Source organism: Lagopus leucura, unplaced genomic scaffold, assembly GCF_019238085.1.
Source record: "Lagopus leucura isolate 7727_CA_CO unplaced genomic scaffold, USGS_WTPT01 Super-Scaffold_100002, whole genome shotgun sequence".
Classification (NCBI taxonomy): Eukaryota; Metazoa; Chordata; class Aves; order Galliformes; family Phasianidae; genus Lagopus; species Lagopus leucura.
The window spans coordinates 82,953,506-82,974,123 of NW_024962263.1; the positions used below are offsets into that span (position 1 = coordinate 82,953,506).

General features: G+C 35.5%; 1 protein-coding gene across 8 annotated transcripts in view; it reads left to right on the top strand.

The window, feature by feature from the left end:
- EFR3A (EFR3 homolog A) overlaps positions 1–20,618 on the top strand; it is a 69,017-nt gene that overhangs the window by 44,629 nt on the left and 3,770 nt on the right. For all 8 annotated transcript variants that reach the window (XM_042869610.1, XM_042869611.1, XM_042869612.1 and 5 more), the window contains 13 exons: positions 284–448; positions 1,789–1,903; positions 3,279–3,330; positions 6,012–6,184; positions 6,638–6,713; positions 8,380–8,541; positions 9,709–9,840; positions 10,347–10,414; positions 11,828–11,955; positions 16,915–17,003; positions 18,147–18,195; positions 19,216–19,319; positions 19,960–20,009. In XM_042869610.1, the coding sequence (XP_042725544.1) occupies positions 284–448; positions 1,789–1,903; positions 3,279–3,330; positions 6,012–6,184; positions 6,638–6,713; positions 8,380–8,541; positions 9,709–9,840; positions 10,347–10,414; positions 11,828–11,955; positions 16,915–17,003; positions 18,147–18,195; positions 19,216–19,319; positions 19,960–20,009 (1,363 nt within the window). The remainder of the gene's footprint in view (positions 1–283; positions 449–1,788; positions 1,904–3,278; positions 3,331–6,011; positions 6,185–6,637; positions 6,714–8,379; positions 8,542–9,708; positions 9,841–10,346; positions 10,415–11,827; positions 11,956–16,914; positions 17,004–18,146; positions 18,196–19,215; positions 19,320–19,959; positions 20,010–20,618) is intronic.

Genomic DNA, 20,618 nt, shown 5'->3' on the forward strand with positions numbered 1-20,618 from the left:
AAGCACAGCACCACACAGACTGCTGTGAAAGTTAGCTCCATCCCAGCTGGACCCAGTACAGCTTGCTAATACATATTCATACCTGATTGCATTTCCTGATTCTAAAATATTTTCCACAATATCAGGTATAGGCATGCTGTGTAAGTTTATTTCTATGTAGGCTGTCTCCTTCAAACATTGAATTTCACTTGTTTTTTTCACCTTAACCTGATTTCTTCTTAAAATGATTTGAAAGGGCTAGTTTTCCTTTCCTTGAGTGCAGTTATTTCTGTGTTGTTTCCAGGTCCAACAGTTCTGGAGGTTTTTAACACCTTACTGAAGCACTTGCGTATCAGTGTTGACTTTGAGTTGGGTGATAGGCGCAGCTCAGCAGGAAGTGCCACGTTCAGCACAAGTTCCAAGGAGAGTGATGAGAGAATTGTCCAGAATGCTATTATTCAAACAATTGGTGAGTAATGACAGTAGTGAAGACTCACTTAAAATCCTCTCCCAACCCTTATGTCAGTGAGATGGTATAAAAACAGAGCTTGAATTGAAAAGGAATAATAGTGAGTAGTATTTCCGACAGTGCTCCTGTCTAAATCACAGGCTTAGTTTGCAGATCTGGCTTCTGAAAGCCAGTTCTGAAAGACTGTTCTTTTACTTGTTGATTGAGCATATATCCAGTAAACTCAATGGAAATTAAAATGCTTGTGGACTTGCAATAAGTTTATTGGTTTTGTATATTCCTTACACATACACATCATTCCATACCTTTGATACAGCGCTATTGTTAGTAATTTCATGAAAATAATCTAGGAAGCTGTATACAGTAATGCGTTTTCAAAGGTTGAAAGCTCATAGAAACCAGCATTTAAACGTAGCAGCAACAGTGACACCCAGTGGCTAGTTGTAGTACCATGATTTAACTATAGCACCTTTATGAGAGACTCCTAATCATAGAACGGCTTAGACTGGAGGTGACCTTAAAGACCCTCTAGTTTGTACTCCCCTTCCCAATCACTATATCACACTGCCCAGGATCCCATCCAGCCTGGCCTTATGCCTCCAGAAACAGGGCATCCACAACCTCCCCAGGCAACCTGTTCCAGCACCTCTACCTAGACACAGAGCCATTGACAACAGCCCTCTGGCTACAGCCATCCAATCCAACCAATTCTTCATCTACCTAATAATAAAACTTTCAAATCCATATATCTCCTATGTTTAGATAAGAATGTGGTGCGGGATCATGTCAAATGCCTAAAATAGTTTAGGTTGGAAAATATCCTTTTATACACAGTGCTTAAAGTGATAGCAGTGATTTCTGTAAATTACTTTACTAAAATAGCCAAACTCTCTCCCCCATTTTATTTTTTTTGATATTTTTCTCTGTATTTTAGTGATAGGAATAGTCATTAAATAGTTATATACCTTTAAGATTTGTTAGTAAGCTTGAAGTAGTGACATATGAAGAGACAAAAGCAGTGACACTGTTCCACAAGAAACACAGTTCCTCAGTAATTATAAGTAAGAGATTTCACATACTTAACTTTCAGTTTTATGTTTAAGAGAGTGAAATTAGAAAGTATTGGGGTTCAAAGAAAAAGTTTGTCATGAAGAGAGTCACTGTGCCATCAAGCAGAAATAACTCATGAATTTGCCCTAAAACAAATCAGTTTATTTAAAAAGACATGCCCAAATAGAATAAACATTTTGTTTGTCTGTTTTGACCTTGCAAATGTATTCCTTAGGTTAATAAGGCTGTATTTCTCCTTCCCTTTGTGCTTTCATTGTGTTTTTATTTAGGATTTTTTGGAAGCAATCTACCAGATTACCAGAGATCAGAAATTATGATGTTCATTATGGGAAAAGTACCTGTTTTTGGAGCAACTTCACAGTCACTGGATACAAGTCACCTTGGGTTAGTATGAATTCCTACCTGAAGTCTCAGTAGGAGCTGTATTAAATGCTATACAGAAAAAAGGCATAGCATCAGCAGCATGAACTCAGTTTTCAGGTATATCACTAATAGAAAATACTTGATTGGATTGCTCCATGTTTCGCAATAGAACATTTCTGCCCTCATATCTCTGCAGATATTTCTGAAATTAACTTCTTACTTGACTGTTAATTATGTAACTCCACAGTTTGCATAGGAAGTTGCAGTTGTTCTCTTGGCTTCTTGGTAGATTTTTATACTGTGTCCCTGTGGCATAGGCAGTAATGTCCCATAACAGATAGAAAACTGAAATCTATCTGTTCCAGGCAACTTAGGCAACTTACTCTTATTAAGAGGGCATTTGAAATGTGGATCCATTTAGAGTTTTATACTTGCATTGTTAGTGATGGAGATGGTTTGGTTTTAAATTTCACAATTTCCTTTTATAAATGTGGGACTGAGTAGTATCTTAGTATGATGTGTGTATGTCTGCTGCAGAAACGTTTGTGACTGCTGTAACAATCTTGCAATACTGTACTGAAAATTTGATCTCTGCTACACAAGACATTCAATAACTGCAATGTATAGCCAATGTTACAGTCAGTGAAGGTGGAATTTTCCACTGTTATTTAGGGGCCAACTTTTTACTTGTAAAGAGACTTGGTCTTTTCACTGGTGGACAAGGGGTTTTACACATCAAGAAAGTGGATCTTCACTGAATGACTGCCTTTGAATATTCCAACTACACTTTCATTTTGTAAGATCTTGCAAGCAAAGCACAATGTGGCTATGTACTGATGGGTATTTAACTTCTTTTAGCACCAACAGGTAGAAAAGCAGAAGAGATGAAGAACAGGCTAAGTGATGTTTTTTGTGGCTTGCTGTGATCTGAAAAATATGTAAATTCTTTGAATTTCTCTTGAGAATTTTGCAGATTACTTTTTTCCTTGTCTAAGTTTTACAGGAAAATTGTTCTGGTTTGGTAATGGCCTCAATTACATGTCAATTCAGAAGTCATTCAGAGCATTGATTCCTATGAAAATAAACTCAAGCATACACCAGTTGAACTCTTCATGTACAAGAGATTTTAAAATGGAATGTGAAGATTTGCATCTGGTTCACATTTATCCTTTACTGCTTTTTCAGTTGTATGTGATTATTTTTTAGGCTTTGCTATAGATATCCTTTTCAACAACACTTATTATTTCCAAATAAGGTGCAATTGCTCCTTACTTGTGGTCATCCTGCATCCCTTCCAAGACTGCAGTATTCAGTTACTAAAAGTAATGTTGCAGATGATGTGTGATATTTTGAAGATACGCTAAGAAATTAATTTTCCATTTTTTTCCAATTGTAGGGATTTGGGAACTAGAAGAATTCAAATCATGTTATTGAGGTCTTTACTTATGGTAAGCCTTCTTTATTTGGTATATTCTAAGCATGCAGTATCTTGTTTTATGTGTGCATTTATACGTAGAAATACTTCAATGAGTTTTATGGAATTTAATGTATGTTTGTATTACATAGATCTGTGGATCTACTCAGTAAAATTGAGACATTTTCCCAGCTTAGGTTGCAAGTGGATAAGTAAATATGCCTCCATCTCATAGAGCACATTAGTGAATATTAGTTACAATTAGATCTGCAGATCCAAAAGGAAGTCAGAGAGAGAGTAGGTTGAGTTGATTATTTAGATATCAGTGGTAGCAGCATCAAAGTGAAATCACTTTCATCCATTGCATTAGACTGTAATTCGTAGAATGGCTAATAATATTTGAAGTGTGAGAATGGGTGCATGTCTCCAAAGTGTTAGAGTCACAGGCACTGTTGTTTCTTCTTTCCTGGTGTATTCCACGTTACCAGTATATAATTATTTGATCACAGTTATGTTTTTCAAATATAAAGCTTCTACAAATTTTTCTGAAAATTGTTAATTTCACCTTTGAAGTATTTTATGAAGTACTAAGATAATATAAAACACTTCCTAGCTTAAAGAGACAACTTATTTGTAGTTGCAACGCATGTTTCTGCAGCTGTTATTGATGCAATTATGGGACTTCAGCCATTGGTTCTTTTTACATCATCAGTGATGAATAGCATACATCAGTGTTTTTATTTAATTCATGTAGAGCTAAGCAGTGCTAAATTCTGACCCTGGTGTTAGGCAGAATTATCTTAGAGATTTAGTTCTTTTAACTTATTTTTCAAAGTTAGTCTGAGGAACTACATTTAGAATATAATTATCAGGACCTTCCCAAATGCTGGTTTTAACTGTAATATTGGCAATCTTTGTCTTGGAAATGATGTTAATATGTATTATGCTGCTTGCAAAAAGACTCATAAATACCAGTAATATAACAAAATAATTTGCTTACACAGCCTTATTTTGTCTTCGTAATATAAATGCCACAGTTATCTCGGTTTATTCAGTTAAAACAAGGTACGTCCTGCTAGTAAGATTCAGAAGTAGGTAGTATAAGAGGCTTTTGCTTGTAGAATCCTGGCTTCTGCAGAAGCTGAAAACTGTTTAATGACTAAAACAGGTGAAATAGTTTGAAGAACAATTTCATCACTAAAGCAGAAGAATGCCATCCTGGAAAAGGAGTTTCTATGCCTGCATTGTGGTGAAATTTGTGTTGTTAGGCCAATCACTTAAAATGCTGTTTGCAGATCAGAATAGGAAATCCTAGATTCTGGCTTGCAGAAGAGATGAACAGTCAGTGTTACAATCTAATTACAAAGAAGAAAATGTTAGAAAGGACCTCGGGGTCATTTTGCAGGCTGCCTTTATTTATGATAGAATGTGCTCTGCCTAAGCTATTCCTGACAATATTTATCTCCCTTGTCTTTAACAATTTCCATTCACGTTGTTGTGGGACTTAGGCAGTTGTTTGGGTTGTTACATAGCCTGTAGGTAGGCTATGGGTGATCCAGATTTTGCATATTGAAGGTACTGAATACTTTCAGTGTTGAATTTTGTTTTAAATATTCTTTTAGAATACAAAAATTAAATCCCATCACTGCACAGATATGGAAGTGAATGTCTTGATAATTAATGAATTACTTAGACATTGATAAATATTGTCATAAAATGTAGGAAGGAATTTATGTTCAGAGCAAAGCTTTTATTTAGGTATAAATATGTTGTGAACTGTACACATTTTAAGTAACTAGAAGTTACTGAAATCCTGCCTGTGATGTGTTCTGAACTGAGCACAATGCAATCATATGTTCAGTACAAAAGAATGCTTACCATCTTATGACTTACCATCATGCATAAACACAGGCAGAAAAAGTTGTGTAGGCAATTCAGAATTGTCACAACATTATGTTCACTTTTATTTACAGTATTGCTGTCTGTAAAATTAGTAATTTCCCATTTTTAAAAAAGATTGGTTAGATTCTTTCCTGTGGCATTGACAATGTCTTCATGCTCCTTTGCAAACTAAATTCCTACCTACTTACTGTGCTGTAGGAATAGTGCCTGCCTACAAATAAAAGCTGTGCTGCTATAGAATAAAAATAATGAAGATAAAATTATTATGCAAAGTCTTAAACATACGATTGTTTTTAATATGATAAGGCTTTTGATTAGTTTGTACCGCTTATTTTCTCAACAGCTTATGCTTTGCAGTTTCTGAATCTTGTTTTAGTTTAAGATGTGCATGCTTCTTTCACACGTGCTCTCACTCTTTTATTTTTCCCTTCACATGAGTATACCAGGTACCATATATGAGCATCTCACAGCTTGAAATGGATAAGTCTCTGCTGAAATTCTTACCTTCTTCATTTTGTCCAATGCAACTTCTCACAGAATGGTTATTTTTTATAAATTTAATAATAGTACCTGTATTTTTCCTTTTGTAAGTGTTGGTAGAGTTGGGAAATACTATTTTAAAACAGATTAGAGTGTTCATTTACACATAACTATTAAAATCCTTTGAAATACATAGTGATGTTAGGAAATTTCAAAACTGATACCATACTTCCAACTGTATCCACTTTTCAGAGGCCAGGAAAACCCTGCTGAAACATTAGTGACAGCTGTTAGTTATTCTCACAGTGCACATTAATGTTCAAATATGAACAGGTGACTTCAGGATACAAAGCAATGACGATAACTAATGCGCTTCCTGCCCCGTTTCTGGACCCGTTACTGTCTCCTTCACTTATGGAGGACTCTGAGCTAAGGCAGCTGGTCTTGGAAATACTGCATAATCTCATTGATCGGCATGACAACAGAGCAAAACTCAGAGGGATACGGTAATTCTTTTATGTTTTCCTTGGCCTAATTTCAATTCTAGTTCAGTATCTGAATGATGAGCGATGCTTGTTTTAAATATTTTTCCAAATACAAAATGCTAACATACTGTTTAGATAAGTGTCCATTGCTCTGTATCGTTTACTGATGGAAGGAGTTTAACAGGTGAGACTCGGTGCATGATACATTAAATGACCATTCCAGTATCTTTAGTTTTAACTAAATTTGTAGCTGTTAACCTCCCTTTGGGGACAGAACTTGGTATTTTATATAGAGGTAACAAAATCTATGGTATTCATAATTGTCTTTGTAGTTCAGCTTCTTCAACTGAAATTTGAACTTCTTGTTGGCCTAAAATGGAAATTGCTTCCAAATTTGTTTGAATAGTTCATATATGTTTTGCTGTCTTCCCCTTTCAACTTTTTTGTGAAGCATTATCTTGGTTTCCTTTCTAGAATAATACCAGATGTTTCTGATTTAAAGATAAAACGAGACAAAATTTCAAGGCAAGACGTGAGCTTCATGAAAAAGGTAATAGAAGTTAATCTCTAGAGGTCCTTTCCAACCCCTACAGTTGTGTGATATTTGCAAACAAAAACACAACTTCCTGAAGTGAGTGGAAACAATCTGTGGAAATGTTTATCGCTATCAGCTGTCTAAGATAATACATTCATGTTTCACAGCTAACCTATGTTGCTTTGCTTTTTTTCCTTTTAACTATGAATTAGAAGATGCACTTATTTTACTAGAAAGAAATTTTTTTATTGTCAGATGGAGTTTTTGATGTTGAGCATTAGTTAACATTCTCTAAAAGTCTTGTTACCTCCTGAATGACCACGTGGAGATCCTAAGGGAATTGTGTATAAAACTTAGGAATTTCAGTACTTACAATTAGGTGGAATTAATCTAGACATGGACAATAAATTATTTTAATCTCTGTCCACCTTCTCAAAACCAGGAGACTTTGAGACTTTTTTTTTTTTTTTTTTTTTTTCCTGCCATTTAAGGATGCCAGTGATAGCCATTGTCATAATTAAGGAACTGTTGAACTTAGGGCATTTTAGTAGTCTTTTAGAAATACTCTGTATGTACTATAAGGTCCAGAAAATGTACTTGTTTTCATATAATGCCTTTCTTTGCCAATGAAGTGAATTATTGCATTACTTCTGTTCTCCAAATACACCATATCCATTATCGAGCCAACCTTTGTTGTGCTTATTTCATAATAGCTCTTATGTTCTGATAATAGCTCTGTTTTCCTCCTCTTTGAATTGAACACATACCACTGTTAGACACCTAAGTATATTTGAGAAGCTATAAATTTGATTTTAGTAGTATAAAAAAGACTTTGAAAATCTTCAATATTCAAGTGAATGCATTCTTCTTGAAGAGCATATATTAAAAGTCAATTGCCCTCCTTCTGAAGCTGAACTAGTACTTTTAGAGATGGGAAAATTATCTGTGTCACCTGGTATAAACCTGTATCCTCTACAGATTAAGAATACTGGAGTGGTACTAAGTAGTGTCTTGTATATAAAACCTGCTTCTTTACCTTTGTGTCTGTATTTGTGTGTGTGTGTATTGAAATAATCATTTTATTAACAAAATTTGGTTAAGTACAGTGTTAGGAGGACATTAAAATTGCTTTTGAATTTTAGAGTCTTTCATTAGATAACCTATATTCTTCACTAGACCTCCATATGTGCATCTTCTGACTGCCTTCTAGAAAATGTTATTTCTTTGCTATTTGAGAAGACTTTCTTAATGCGCAAATTTGGTGTCTACACAAGGAAACATGGATAACCCTTGAAACTCCTCAATTACATGAGTGTTTTAACATCTAATTTTTATTTTCTCCTTTTTGTAAATGGACAGTATCTTCCTGAATACTGAATACTTCAATATGAAATTTATGTCAGTGTCTGAGAGTGCAGTATTCATGTGCAGTTTAGAATGAAGTCAGTCTCTTTGTAGTAGACTAGTTGTCTTCTTAGTGGTCTTCGTGTACTTGTGTATGCATGTGTATCTTTAGATATGCTTTTTCTAATTTTTTATTTTTTGCTAAATCTCCATCCAAACTGATCTAAAATCAGAGTTAAACTTTGAGTCAGGAGTTGGGCTACAGTGCATGTACCCTTTCTAACCTAAATTATTATGTAATTTTAATACTCATTTTTTTCTTTATTATCCTTTGTAGCACGGTCAGCAGTTATACAGACACATCTACTTAGGCTGTAAAGAAGAAGACAATGTCCAAAAGAACTTTGAGCTGCTGTATACATCTCTAGCTCTTATTACAATTGAATTAGCTAACGAAGAAGTGGTTATTGATCTTATTCGATTAGCTATTGCTCTTCAGGTATGAGTCTGAATCAGTGTTGAGTTCATTGGTTAATAGTTCATATTTGTGAAGTTAGATGTGAGTACTTTTTGTATATTGTATGTGGTTTGTATATTGATATTTAAATTGGAAATCAAGTAATTCAGTCCTAATATGATCAGTCCTTTAAGAAAATATACTCAATGTATAAACTGTTGAAGGTACAGCTGATCAGATTTGTTTAAATACTTCTACAACATGTTCTCCTTATCCAGTTGAGCAGATGCAGGGAAACCCCTAGAATGACCAATAGTTTCACTAACAAATTGATAAGTTATTTTTACAAACTCTAATCTTGCTTCAGTGTTCCATGTTAAATTTTTTGAGAGTCCTTGCCCTGGAAGAAAGCCTTTGGTTGACTGCCTGATCTCTTGTCAAATCAGGTTATTTAATCTTACTGTGCTAAAATTATATCAGTCTGGAGAGGCTTTATTCTTTAACATTTCTCTTATGTTATTCAGTCTTCAGTGAAACTTTGAATCTTAGTGACTTCATCTGTGCTATAATTAAAACATTCAAAAAAAAAATTGCTAGTGTGTGCCAAGAAAATTTTTACAAGATTTTCTACTGTGTTCTCAGTTCACTGTCTGTGACTAGCCTTGTTCTCTTATGTGAGTCCACATTATGAAACTTCTGAAATGCAGAGTGCATCCTTAATTTTAAAATCTATCACTTAACCATATCCTCATTTGATGAAAACATTGTTAGGAGTTTTACTAGAGAAGAAGTAATGCAATCTAAAAAATAATAGCAATGCTAGTAAGCATTGGGTAATTCCCTTTATGATATTTTATCGGGGACTCAGAAGGGTAATTTTTAAAGTACCGTTCTTATTTTTCCTGATCCACAAGTGGAAATTGTTAGGCAGAAAGGGTACTAGTTACTACTCTATACACTCTTTTTGAGAAAGTTGAGTAGATTTAATTCTTTTCAGAGGAGTTACATCCTACAAACCCTTCTATTTCAGAATAATATTTACCTAACTCAGAGTAAGCTGAAAGACTAGGGTAAGGGGAAAGATATTAAATTCTGTGTCATATCAGATAAAAATGTTAGCTGATGTATAACTACCACTACTGCTGACCTCTGGGTGTTTGAGAAAGCATGTCAACTTCGGAGAATATAATTGTGTCCTTTATATTTAAGGACGTTGCCATCATCAATGAGGATAATCTACCAATGTTTAATCGTTGTGGTGTCATGGCATTGGTTGCAGCGTATCTAAACTTTCTGAGTCAGATGATTGCAGTCCCTGCCTTCTGTCAGCATGTCAGCAAGGTAACACATAATTAAGTAATCAGTCATTTGGTATAGCATACATAATGAGTAAATAAATTATTTTAAGTAATTTCTTGCATTCTTGACCTCTTGTGTTTATGTCTACCATTGTTTCTTGTCTTCTATCTCCTTGTTATCATCTGCTTTGTTTGCTGACTCAAACTTATGCAAAGAATTATTCTCTCCTATAACGGTTTTATTTTGTGCATGTTACCATAGATAATGATCTAAATCACTGTCTGGTGTAAGACTTTATAGCCTTACTGGCTTTGATTCAACATAGTTTCAAGATAGGCAAGACCATGAGAACCAGAATTTTTATTTAAAAGAGTGGGTGCCACAGTATCTTTCTGTGGCGAAAAGAAACTGTGAAGGGCTTGTTTTCTATGAGATACGTATTAATGAAGGGCTGACAATCTGCTGGAGTAAATTTTTTAAGGCATTTTAGTTTTTGAGTGCAGTAGGTATTGAAAACACTCCATACTGTTTGCCTTGTCTTTTTTCAGGTCATTGAAACTAGAAGTCTGGAAGCATCGTATTTTCTGCCAGAAACAATTTTCAAGGACAAATGCAAGTAAGTAGATACAGAATATTAATTGATGAACAGTAAAATCTCTCTTTTACTTTTGCACATCATGAAGTACAATAGCGAAGTCTTGTGAATTTGGACAATAAGAGGTTAAGTGGTGTACTAGGTAACAGAAGAAAACCAGGCATTAGAAAGCTATGTAAAAGAAATTGGATTTTTTGACACTTCTTAAATTGTAGTCAGATATACTTTGGTCTGCATAGTATAGTGTAAGGATCAACACAGCAACATGCATTTCCAGAATCACAGAATTGGTAAAGTTGGAATGGATCTCTGCAGGTCATCTAGTCACATTCAGGCAGTACCACTTACTGCACTCTGCTGAAGACCACCTCCAAGTTTGATTTTATCCTTCCTTGGAGATGCTCAACCTCTCTGGATAGCCTGTGTCCATGCTTGGTCACCCTCATGGTAAATAAATGTTCCCTCAGATTCAGATGGAACCTTCTGTGTTTCAGTTTGTGCCCATTGCCTCTTTTGCTGGCACTGGGTACCACTGAAAAGAGTCTGGCTCTGCTGTCTTTGCACTCTGCCTTCAATTATTCATACACGTTTTCCTCCCTGTGCCTTCTCCGGGCTGAAGAGTTTTAGCTCTCTTCACTGTTTCTCATGCGAGGAGAGCTCCAGTCAGTGGAATAATGATCTTAAACTAAAAGAAGGGAAATTTAGACTAGATATTAGGTGAAAATATTTTACTGGAAGGCTGATGAGGCACTGGAACAGGCTGCTGCCCAGAGAAGTCATGAATTCCCCATCCCTGCAAATTCACAGGCAGCTTGGATGGGGCAACCTGATCTAAGGGTGCTAGAGCTGGATGGTCTTTGAAGTCCCTTCTAACCCAATCCATTTGATGATTCTGTGTTGTTGCTGTTGTTTTTCCTTCAAAGCTCTCCAGTCTCTTTTTTACTGGGGAACCCAGCACTGGACATGGTACTCCAGGTGCAGCCCTTAATCGAGGGGAAGTATCACCTCTGTAACATTTTCTCATTGCTATAGCCTGTTATTGCTTCCCAGGATACCATTTACCTTCTTTGTGGCAAGGGCACATTGCTGACAAATGACAAATAATCTCAATTTATTTACTGAGATTTCTTTATTTAACAGAGGCCATATTTTCTTGAGATGTTGAGGAGTAGTTGAGAAATATATTTCAGATAACCCAGAAGTGTTAAGTAATTTAAAATATTGCAGAGTTGTATTTTTTACTTATTCCAGAGATTATGTCAATTCATGTATAACTGATCACATTTTCTTTCTATCAGATCATCACCATCGGCCCTTTTTTGGTTGCTTGCATTCAAATGTAATATTTTACTCGATTAGCCAATCTTTATTAGATAACAGAGATAATAAGTAGTTGTATAGCTAGATAATAACTTCAAATGTATATTTTAACAGCCTCCCAAAATCATTAGAGAAGCACGAAAAAAATTTATTTTTCTTGACAAACAAGATTGCAGAATCATTAGGTGGCAGTGGATACAGTGTGGAAAGATTGTCCGTTCCATACGTACCCCAGGTAACAGGTAAGTTGTAAAACTGCTAAGTACTGGTTATTGATAATGCATTCTTAAGGTGTTGTCTGTCAGCACATCCAATGAAATGTAGTGTGACTGTTTGACAATGAGGTTTAATCATAGTACAATTTTATTTTCTGAAGATTCTTTTTTTCTGATGAGCAACTTTGTTATTGCTATGATGTTTTCACTTTTGGTCCTTTTTTTGATTTTTTTTTTTTTTTTTCCTTAAATTCAGGAGGTGAGGCACAAAGTTTTTGAGCCTACTTCACATCTTTATAAAGAATGAGCAGTTGTTAATTTAATAAACAGTGTTATGTTTGCCTCCATTACTAACGTAGTGTCAGGAAATAAGATTAAAATGAAGTATGCCCAAGGAAAATTGGTGGGTACTACCTACCCATTATATATAAATATTATGCTAATGACTACATAGTACGTGACATTCCTGACTTTCTGTTCTTGATATGTTTTCAACATCCTGTTAAGAAATGTACAGAAAAAATATTTTAAGAGTTTTTTTATTTTATTTTTTACTAACAATACATGTTTTTTTGCCTTTATATAACTGCTTGTTACTGTAATGGGACTATGGGACTTACCAGTCTGAAGCATAAACTTGTTGCAAAATCGAAGTACGCAGCAAGAAATTGTGATTCCACTATATTGTACCTTACACATGGAAAGTAAACAGCACACATGGATAGTGAATATCCTATCTGTCATGCCTGCAGAATGGTTCGGTTGTGTTCAAAGACAATGACACGCTTGATTAAACTTTCTGGATAGCTTGGGAGGGAATGAGAATGACTGGTTTTGCAAACTAGTGATATATTCTGAGACACATCTGAAATAGCTGTTCGTTCTCTTGCTGGATTTTTTTTTCCCCTGAAAAAGGGAAATGTTGCTTTTTTTGATAGATCATTTCTTCTGGCATCTGAATGACAGTTAACATTATATTTCATTATCTCCAGAAAAGTTTGTAACAAATAATGAAATGTTATGTTTTATGTTTTCAAATTTTTACTGTCTTTTGAGTGAGAATGGAATGAGAAAGATAGATGGCCTGATCGGCAAATCGTGTTAAGCCTCTTATATGACATGAGATGCATTTGTGTCTAAATGACCTTACTGAAGTTTTTTTGGATACCTTCCTAAAATACATTGTTACACAGGAACACCAACCTGATGGTTCTAACACCAACAAGGTTAAGTGAGCTCAGGTAGAAGAAACACCCGCTTAACAGCTTTTTGAGCAATGAGAAAAAGGTCAAACTTCGTGGTAAATTTTAATGATGTTACATTTAATAACATACAGAGATTAAAGTCCTCTCACTGCTTTCCTGTTGGTTTTTCTTATCAGTTTGAAGGACATACTTCTGGTACCTCGTTCTCTTCTTTGTTTAGTGGGAGGGAAAGCCAATGTTTAAATGCACACTTAACTATTTTTCTCCATATACATATATATTAATTGAGCTCTATTTTCATTAGGCAGAAAATATCACAAATGCAGGCACAAGTCAAAAGGTAAAAATGAGTAGTAGGTCATCCTGCTCTCCTGCTAGCTGTGGTGTGCACTGATAGGATGTGCCCCGTCAAAAGAAAAAAAAAAATGCTTCTAGAAGGCTTTTAGACAAATAGGCCAGAAATTGCTTAGCGTTTAGTGTCTCCTTCGGGTTTTTTTGTTTTTTTTTTTTTTTGTTTTTTTTTTTTTTTTTTTGCTTATCTCCTTCCTAGTATGCCTGTGTGAAGCTGCAAGGTTTGCCTTTTTGTGTTTATTTTCAATTTAGAACTCTAAATTATGGTAGCTTCCTATTTTCTTTACCTTAACAGGTAGTAGGCCATAGGTGTCATTTTTGTGATGGTGCCAATTACCTCTTTGAGTGAAATTGCAAGAACTTAGTTGAAAGTTGAAAGAAAGTGCCAACAGCTCACAGAATGATGATTCTTTCTGTGGTAGATTATTATAAAGCTGAGGGTATTTTCTAATGAAATATGAGGGTGAGTGAATGCATTGCTATCTTAATCACTTTCATTCAGTTATTTATTTAAATTTGTAATAAATTCTATTTAATTCAATTTAATTTCTACATGAACAATGTCAAGTTAAATGAAGATTTTACCACATATTTTTATGCTTCGATATTTTTAGTCTTTCCCAGTAGTATGCTGAATTGTAAACACAGGAGTTGAGCGTAGGGTAGATTCTGTTTTGTAAATGAGAAATAAAAAGTAAATTCTGTCTCTAGGTGCACAGTTTGTTTATATTCCTCATGCAGGCATTCTACTACACTTCTGCTGTGGAAAGGCATGTGGAAAGGGACTTAACACTTAACTGGGAAGATTTGTTTCATTCCTAGCATAATGCTGTCATTTTAGAGAGCAGTCTGTGAGGAAATGAGATATCTTAATCAGTTTAGTGAAAAGGATGATGGATAGGGATTTTAGCACTTTGTTTACCCTGAAAACTTGATTCCTGTAAACATTTTGTCATTTTGTATTCCTCTACAAGCGTAAATGAATCTCTGGGTGAAGCCATTTTTTTTCCTCTCAAATTCTTACCAAATTAGTATCTATAAACTTGAAATGTAGTCTATGTCTTGAATGTCATACAGCTGTAAATCACGTCAAGTTGCATCTTGAGGCAAACTTATTTTTTAGGCCAATTGCTTAAGGTGCAACAGCACCTGCCCAGGTAGGTGGTAGAGTCAATAAATGCTAAGATGTGGCCCTGAGGGACATAGTTTAGTGGGCAAGGTGGGGATGAGTTGGTGGACTACATGGTCTTAGAGGTCTTTTCCAAAGTTTGGTTCTGTGATTCTGTGTGGATCTCTCCAGTAACTGGGCTTAGACACTGTCTAGCCACCACTGGATCCCCCTTCCCAGTCTCCCTAGTAACTGGCATCTGGATGTGTGCCCCAGTGCCTAAAGGCCCTGTCCAGCTGCTGGTGCAGATCTCCTTTGCACCCAACACCACACATACTGATCTCCACTAACCCCTAGGCTCCATAGTGTATGTAGTTCGCCTGGATCTCTTGGTCCCTCTGTAGCTAATTCCTACAGATGCCTGCCCCTCAGGACAAACAGACATACTTGCGTTTGCTTACAGAGGTCAATATTGAGCTGTCCAGCTTGATATTCCTTTGTGGTCATGCACTGATGCTGTGTGTCCTCATTCCACTTGCTGTATTCAGACTTCAGAGTACACACCTATACAAAGAGAAGAGTGTTCTTCAACCAGGAGGAGTTAGCAATGGGGTGGGAAGACAGAACAGATTGCACTGATAAGGCTAAGTATGGCCAGATGTTCATACAGACCAACATCCTGTTTACATGAGATTGATGACCTTATCTCCTTTTCCCTCTGTTTTCCCATGCTTGTTCCTTCCCACACTATCTCAGTCCTCTTTCTCCCTGCCCTTGTTTCTTGCCGTAGAAATCCCACAAAGTTTTGTGCAATCCCAAGATCCTCTTCCCCAGCATCTCATATTGTGCTTCATGTCCCAAGCAATGACTTCCTACTTTGTCAATGATGTGACCTCAGAGCCCTTTCTTCACCCCTCTGGGTGAGTGTTACCCCTAGCCTGAGGGGTTCTTGGGGTCTCCCCCACTGCTATTTTGTCCCCAGGATCTTTTACATGTGTGTGTGAAGATTAATCTTACATCATTAAAACCTAATGGAAACATTGCAAATTATAGAATTTTTTGCCCGCATAATACCTTCATGTTAGAATAGAATGAATACTTGCCAGACAAGAATAGTTAGGCATCCATAGACGATGAATTCTATCCAAAATCATCACAAAAAAGGTGCATTCTGGTGTTTGCCTGTCAATTACAAGAGAAGGCAACAAGATGGCAGCCAAAATGTACTTCAGTCTTGCATTTAACCATCATGGTTTGAGGTGCTTTCGTCTCTGTGTATGCAGATGTGTACCAGTTTAGCCATCAGGGATTAAAAACTAAGTCCTTCAGAACGCTGCTTCACATGCTCAGGGCCTCTTAGAGCCTGGCAAAGGTAGCTAGATCTCAGTTGTTTTTCATTGAGCTTGTTCATTCAGGGCCTCTTGTTCTTAAAATGACACTTCATTTATATAACTTTTCAGAAACTTGATTTCTAAAAGCCAAGTACGTTCAGCTCTGCTGGAATGAACTCTGATCATACTCGATATTTGCATTGCAGAAGTGTTTTGCACAGTGATTTAAACAGAGAACCAAAATAAGTTGCCATCTGGAGGGAGCGTATTACTGCTATTCTCCTTATCCTCATCTTAGTATCAAGCGCATTTAGGCACTTCTGACTCTACAATAAAAATAAAAAGGGCCACTTCCCGTTGTCATCATCTCAGCTGAAATCTAAAATGTGACATAGCAATTTGTGGCTTTGTAAGTGACGTCCATGAAAGTCAGGGTATTCGTATCTCCATTAGTCAGAGGTTCCTCGTGGCATGTCTTTAAATCTATTTTTGGCTTTTCTTGTCTTACGTTAATGTGTCAAAAGTGAAAAATGATTACTTGGTGTCAGCCTTCTGGAATGAAGTCACTAAAGGAAAATCTATCGCATGATGGATCACTTGATCACAACCTTCCACGTTAATGAAATTATGTTCCTTTTACTATCTGCGTAGTTGATCTGCAGTTGCTTTAAAAACTTATCAGAGTGACTTGCTGAATGTTTCTAGAAATTAAGAAGTAGAGAGAAAATTTTTTTTCAGGATTTAGATTGGGAGGGAAAAGGCGCAATTAAGAGATTATTTTTCTTCCTGTTCTGACTGAATAATTAAACAGGAAACTGATCTTTTTACACAGTAATGCAAATGATAAAGTAGATGGTCTAGGGTTATTAAATAGCATGTAGAAACAAAACTGCATCTGATTTGTAGAAACTTATTTATGTTTCAGCTGTTACGCATAAAGTGAGCTCTGCTTATTTCGTGTGTGTTTGGTTTTGTTGTTTTTTTTCTCTAGATGAGGACAGACTCTCCAGGAGGAAAAGCATTGTGGATACAGTATCTATTCAGGTCGATATTCTACCTGGCAACAGCACAGAGGATAAGGTATGATAATGACAAGATATCTTAAGGCACCATATTTGATGCTGGAGGAAGGAACAGCATCTGAATTATGTTTTATCAGAAATTCTAGAGTTTGATAATTTTAGCAGTGTTAAATGTTGTTCTATGAAAATATCTCAGTCATAAAATCATTTGAATTGGAAGGCACCTTTAAAGGTCATGTTGTCCAACTCCTCCAAAATGACCAGGGACAGTTTCTTTTAGGATTACCTGACAAATAATTTCTGTTTTTCATTGTTATTATTATTCCTAACTGCTTTGGGCTAATGATACTTCAGATGATATTGTGTTCTTTTCTTCGTGTACTGCTTTAACATATTCAGCTGTGCACTGGTCTCTCGTCCAAGCATTCTCTCTTGATACTGTCACAGTGTTTTCACTTTAAGAAGGACTATCTCATACAGAAGCACTGTGTAAAGAAGCAAAATGCAAAGATATGTAGGCTGGAACTCTCTGGATAAATGTTTGTGCATTTTTGGTAATATTTTGGTCCCAAGCAATTCCTAATGAAGTAGAAAACAAATGGATATTCATGTTGGTAAATGAACAAATCAACTACCAACTCTTATTTTATTGTTCAACTAATTTTAGGAAGCAGTTTTTGTTATTCTCAGGAGCTGCCTAAGAGTCATCTCTGAGATATCAGTATAGAAACACCACAGGCTATTCCTGGCCCAAAGAAGAGTTCTGCCAAAATTCAAGTCCTTCTCCAAATCTTTTGTTATTCACTAAAATTTTGCTCAGTCATTCTTAGGAAAGATTCTTGAAATCTTTGGCCTGAGTGATTATTTTGATCTGTTGTTTGTGAATAAAAACAGGTTAGTAACTGGTCAGCTTTTGTTTTTCCAATATTTATAGGCAAAGCTGGCAAGCATCAGTTCTGAATGTAGAAAAATAACAGTTTCTTGTGAAATACTGACCATTCCAGTGACTAGCAATAGAGAATTAGAGGCCTATTTGCTGTAGAAACTCCAGATAAAACCATTAGTAACTTTATATGGTGAAAAAAAAGTGGATCTTTTGTCCTTCAATAGTTACCCTGTTCCATAGCTTTTAGAAGTTTGTGGTATCTGAGGTTTAAGGGTGATTTTTTTTTGTTTTTGTTTTTTTTACTTTCGTCTTTAGATTGATAATACAGAAGAAATCACCTTTGAAGCTTTGAAGAAAGCAATTGGTAAGATTTATTACAATTATATTTAGTAGCATAGTTCTGGGTTACTGTGGAATTACTAGAGAAAATTTGTTGTCTGAATAACATAATTAAAATATTATGTTTGTTTTTATCAGCAAGTCAGCTGATTTAAAGTTTCAGCCATTTATTTCTAAGCTTCTGAAATAGGATCTTGATAATTTTTGAATTCATTTTCTGAAACTCATGTGACTGAGTGAAACCATATGGAAATGCTTTTCTATGGAATTTGCCCTTTTAGGCAATAATAGAAAATATAGAAATAATAGAAATAATGAGATATTTCAATTGGTAGATTTTCAAAGTCTTCAGTGCATTCAGGAAATAGATTGTAAGATATGATTGCAGATGTCAAGAACACTCAGCTGGTAGAATTCATGGAGTTAAGAAATAAGAGAACTGTTTGAGTAGTTATACAGTCTAGTTTACCAAACTTCTGTCAAAAATGTGGATTGAACATTGACATTTTAAACAATAGATAAAGTAACATTTTAAACAGTAATTCAATCTGACAGTTTTCCGAAACTAACCAGTTGCTGAAGTACAAAAATTTGTTAGATGCTGAAAAGTTCCAGCAGCTTGTAGGTTTGCTTGGCCTGTATTCCAAATTCTGTTCAAAAATAAATCCTTCCCAGCTGTCTGTATGATGCTGGGAGGGCAGATATTGCCCTCTTCTCTTGAAGGAAGAGACTTGGGTGCAGTGCATCAGAAGTGGAGTCTTGAGACCAGATGATGAAACAACAGGAAGCCTTGACTGGTGGTTGAAGTACATAGTAAAAAAGGGTAAAACTGGCATCCTCAAATGAGCTCCCTGAAATTGTATCAGCATTTTGCTTTAGAAGCAGTGACACTGTGCTTGCATGTGGTTGCTTGTTTGCTTTTCTGGTGCATGTTTGAAAGTTAGAAATACAGTGTAAAAGAAGACAAAATGCTTAGAGGTTCAAATTGCTCGTACTTGAGAGACAAAATTGCACTTGTCTTTATTTATTTATTTATTTTTTAAAGATAACAATGGACTTGAAGAACAGGAAAAAGAAAAAAGGCGTCTTGTGATTGAGAAGTTCCAAAAAGCACCATTTGAAGAAATCGCGGCACAATGTGAAACCAAGGTAAGTTTCTGAAACATGTTACGTACTGTTGAAGATGTTAGGACAAGCATTAATAGAGGTGCGCTGACTGAGGGTGCTCTGTGTTTCTGTGTATATCACTGCTGCTGTTGCTATTGAAGTATAGTATTCAGCTATTTGTCTTCAGCTATTGTCTCTGTAATATCAATTGTCTGTATTGGGAAATTCCAGTTATTTAAAATGTGTTTTTTGTTGCTTCTACATTATTTTAAAAGGAATGGAGATCTTATTCACCCCTGACCTTAATGTTATCTTTACTATCTTTGAAGTCTGGATTCTTTATCCATCCTTATTTCCTTCTGGGATAAACAGTAAACAGAACTGTGTTTACCTCGTGATATATATATATATATAATTATTTATTTATTTTAAATAATTAAATGTGTACCTTCTACCTTCAACAACAAAGTTTGCCTTGTGCTTTAAGGTAGGCTCACTTAACTTCACATGCCTCTTCAAGGCTCAGAATCCCTGCAGCAGTGGGAAATTAAAAAGGAAGTGCTTTCTAGATTTGCCAGGTAGAATTTGTGCAATACAGTGTGTAGCCTGACATGTTCATTTTCACCCTGCTCGAGATTCAGTAATTAATTTTTAATTTTTTTTTTTTAATTTTTTTTTCCAGGCAAACTTGCTTCATGATAGACTCGCCCAGATACTGGAACTCACTATTCGGTAAGATTTTATGCAAGAAGAATATTGTGAATAAAAACTGAGTTATGAAGCAATTGTGACTACTTTCAGGCAGCAATGTGATAGTGTTCTAAACATGCATAACTGAAAGCAGTTGTATAAAACACTTACTTTGATATTCTTGTTATTGAGTCCTTTATGTAGTGAAGAACATCAAGAAATTCTTCTAACTCTTCCAAATTTTAATTGTTGAATTGAGTTTGTCAAGAGTTTAACTGGACCAAGTTCTGGAGATGTTAAGACCATTTATGTTATTATGTTACATTTTAAAAGTTAAAAACATGTTTGTGTTTTTATTATTTATACATATATCAGTAATATCAAGGAATGTGGTTGTCTTCCCAGTGCTTTCTTCCCAATCTGTTTGAGAAATTAGAAATTGAACAACCAAAATAGTACAAAAATCATACAGAACAGTTGTTATTGGGAGTTCTTGCACATCTGTTGTGCGGTGTAAATAATATAAATAATAAAATGCATTTTAATAGAATCATAGAATCACTCAGGTTGGAAAAGACCTTAAAGATCATTGAGTCCAACCACAACCTAACCATACTATCCTAACTCTAACAGCCCTCCACTAAATCATGT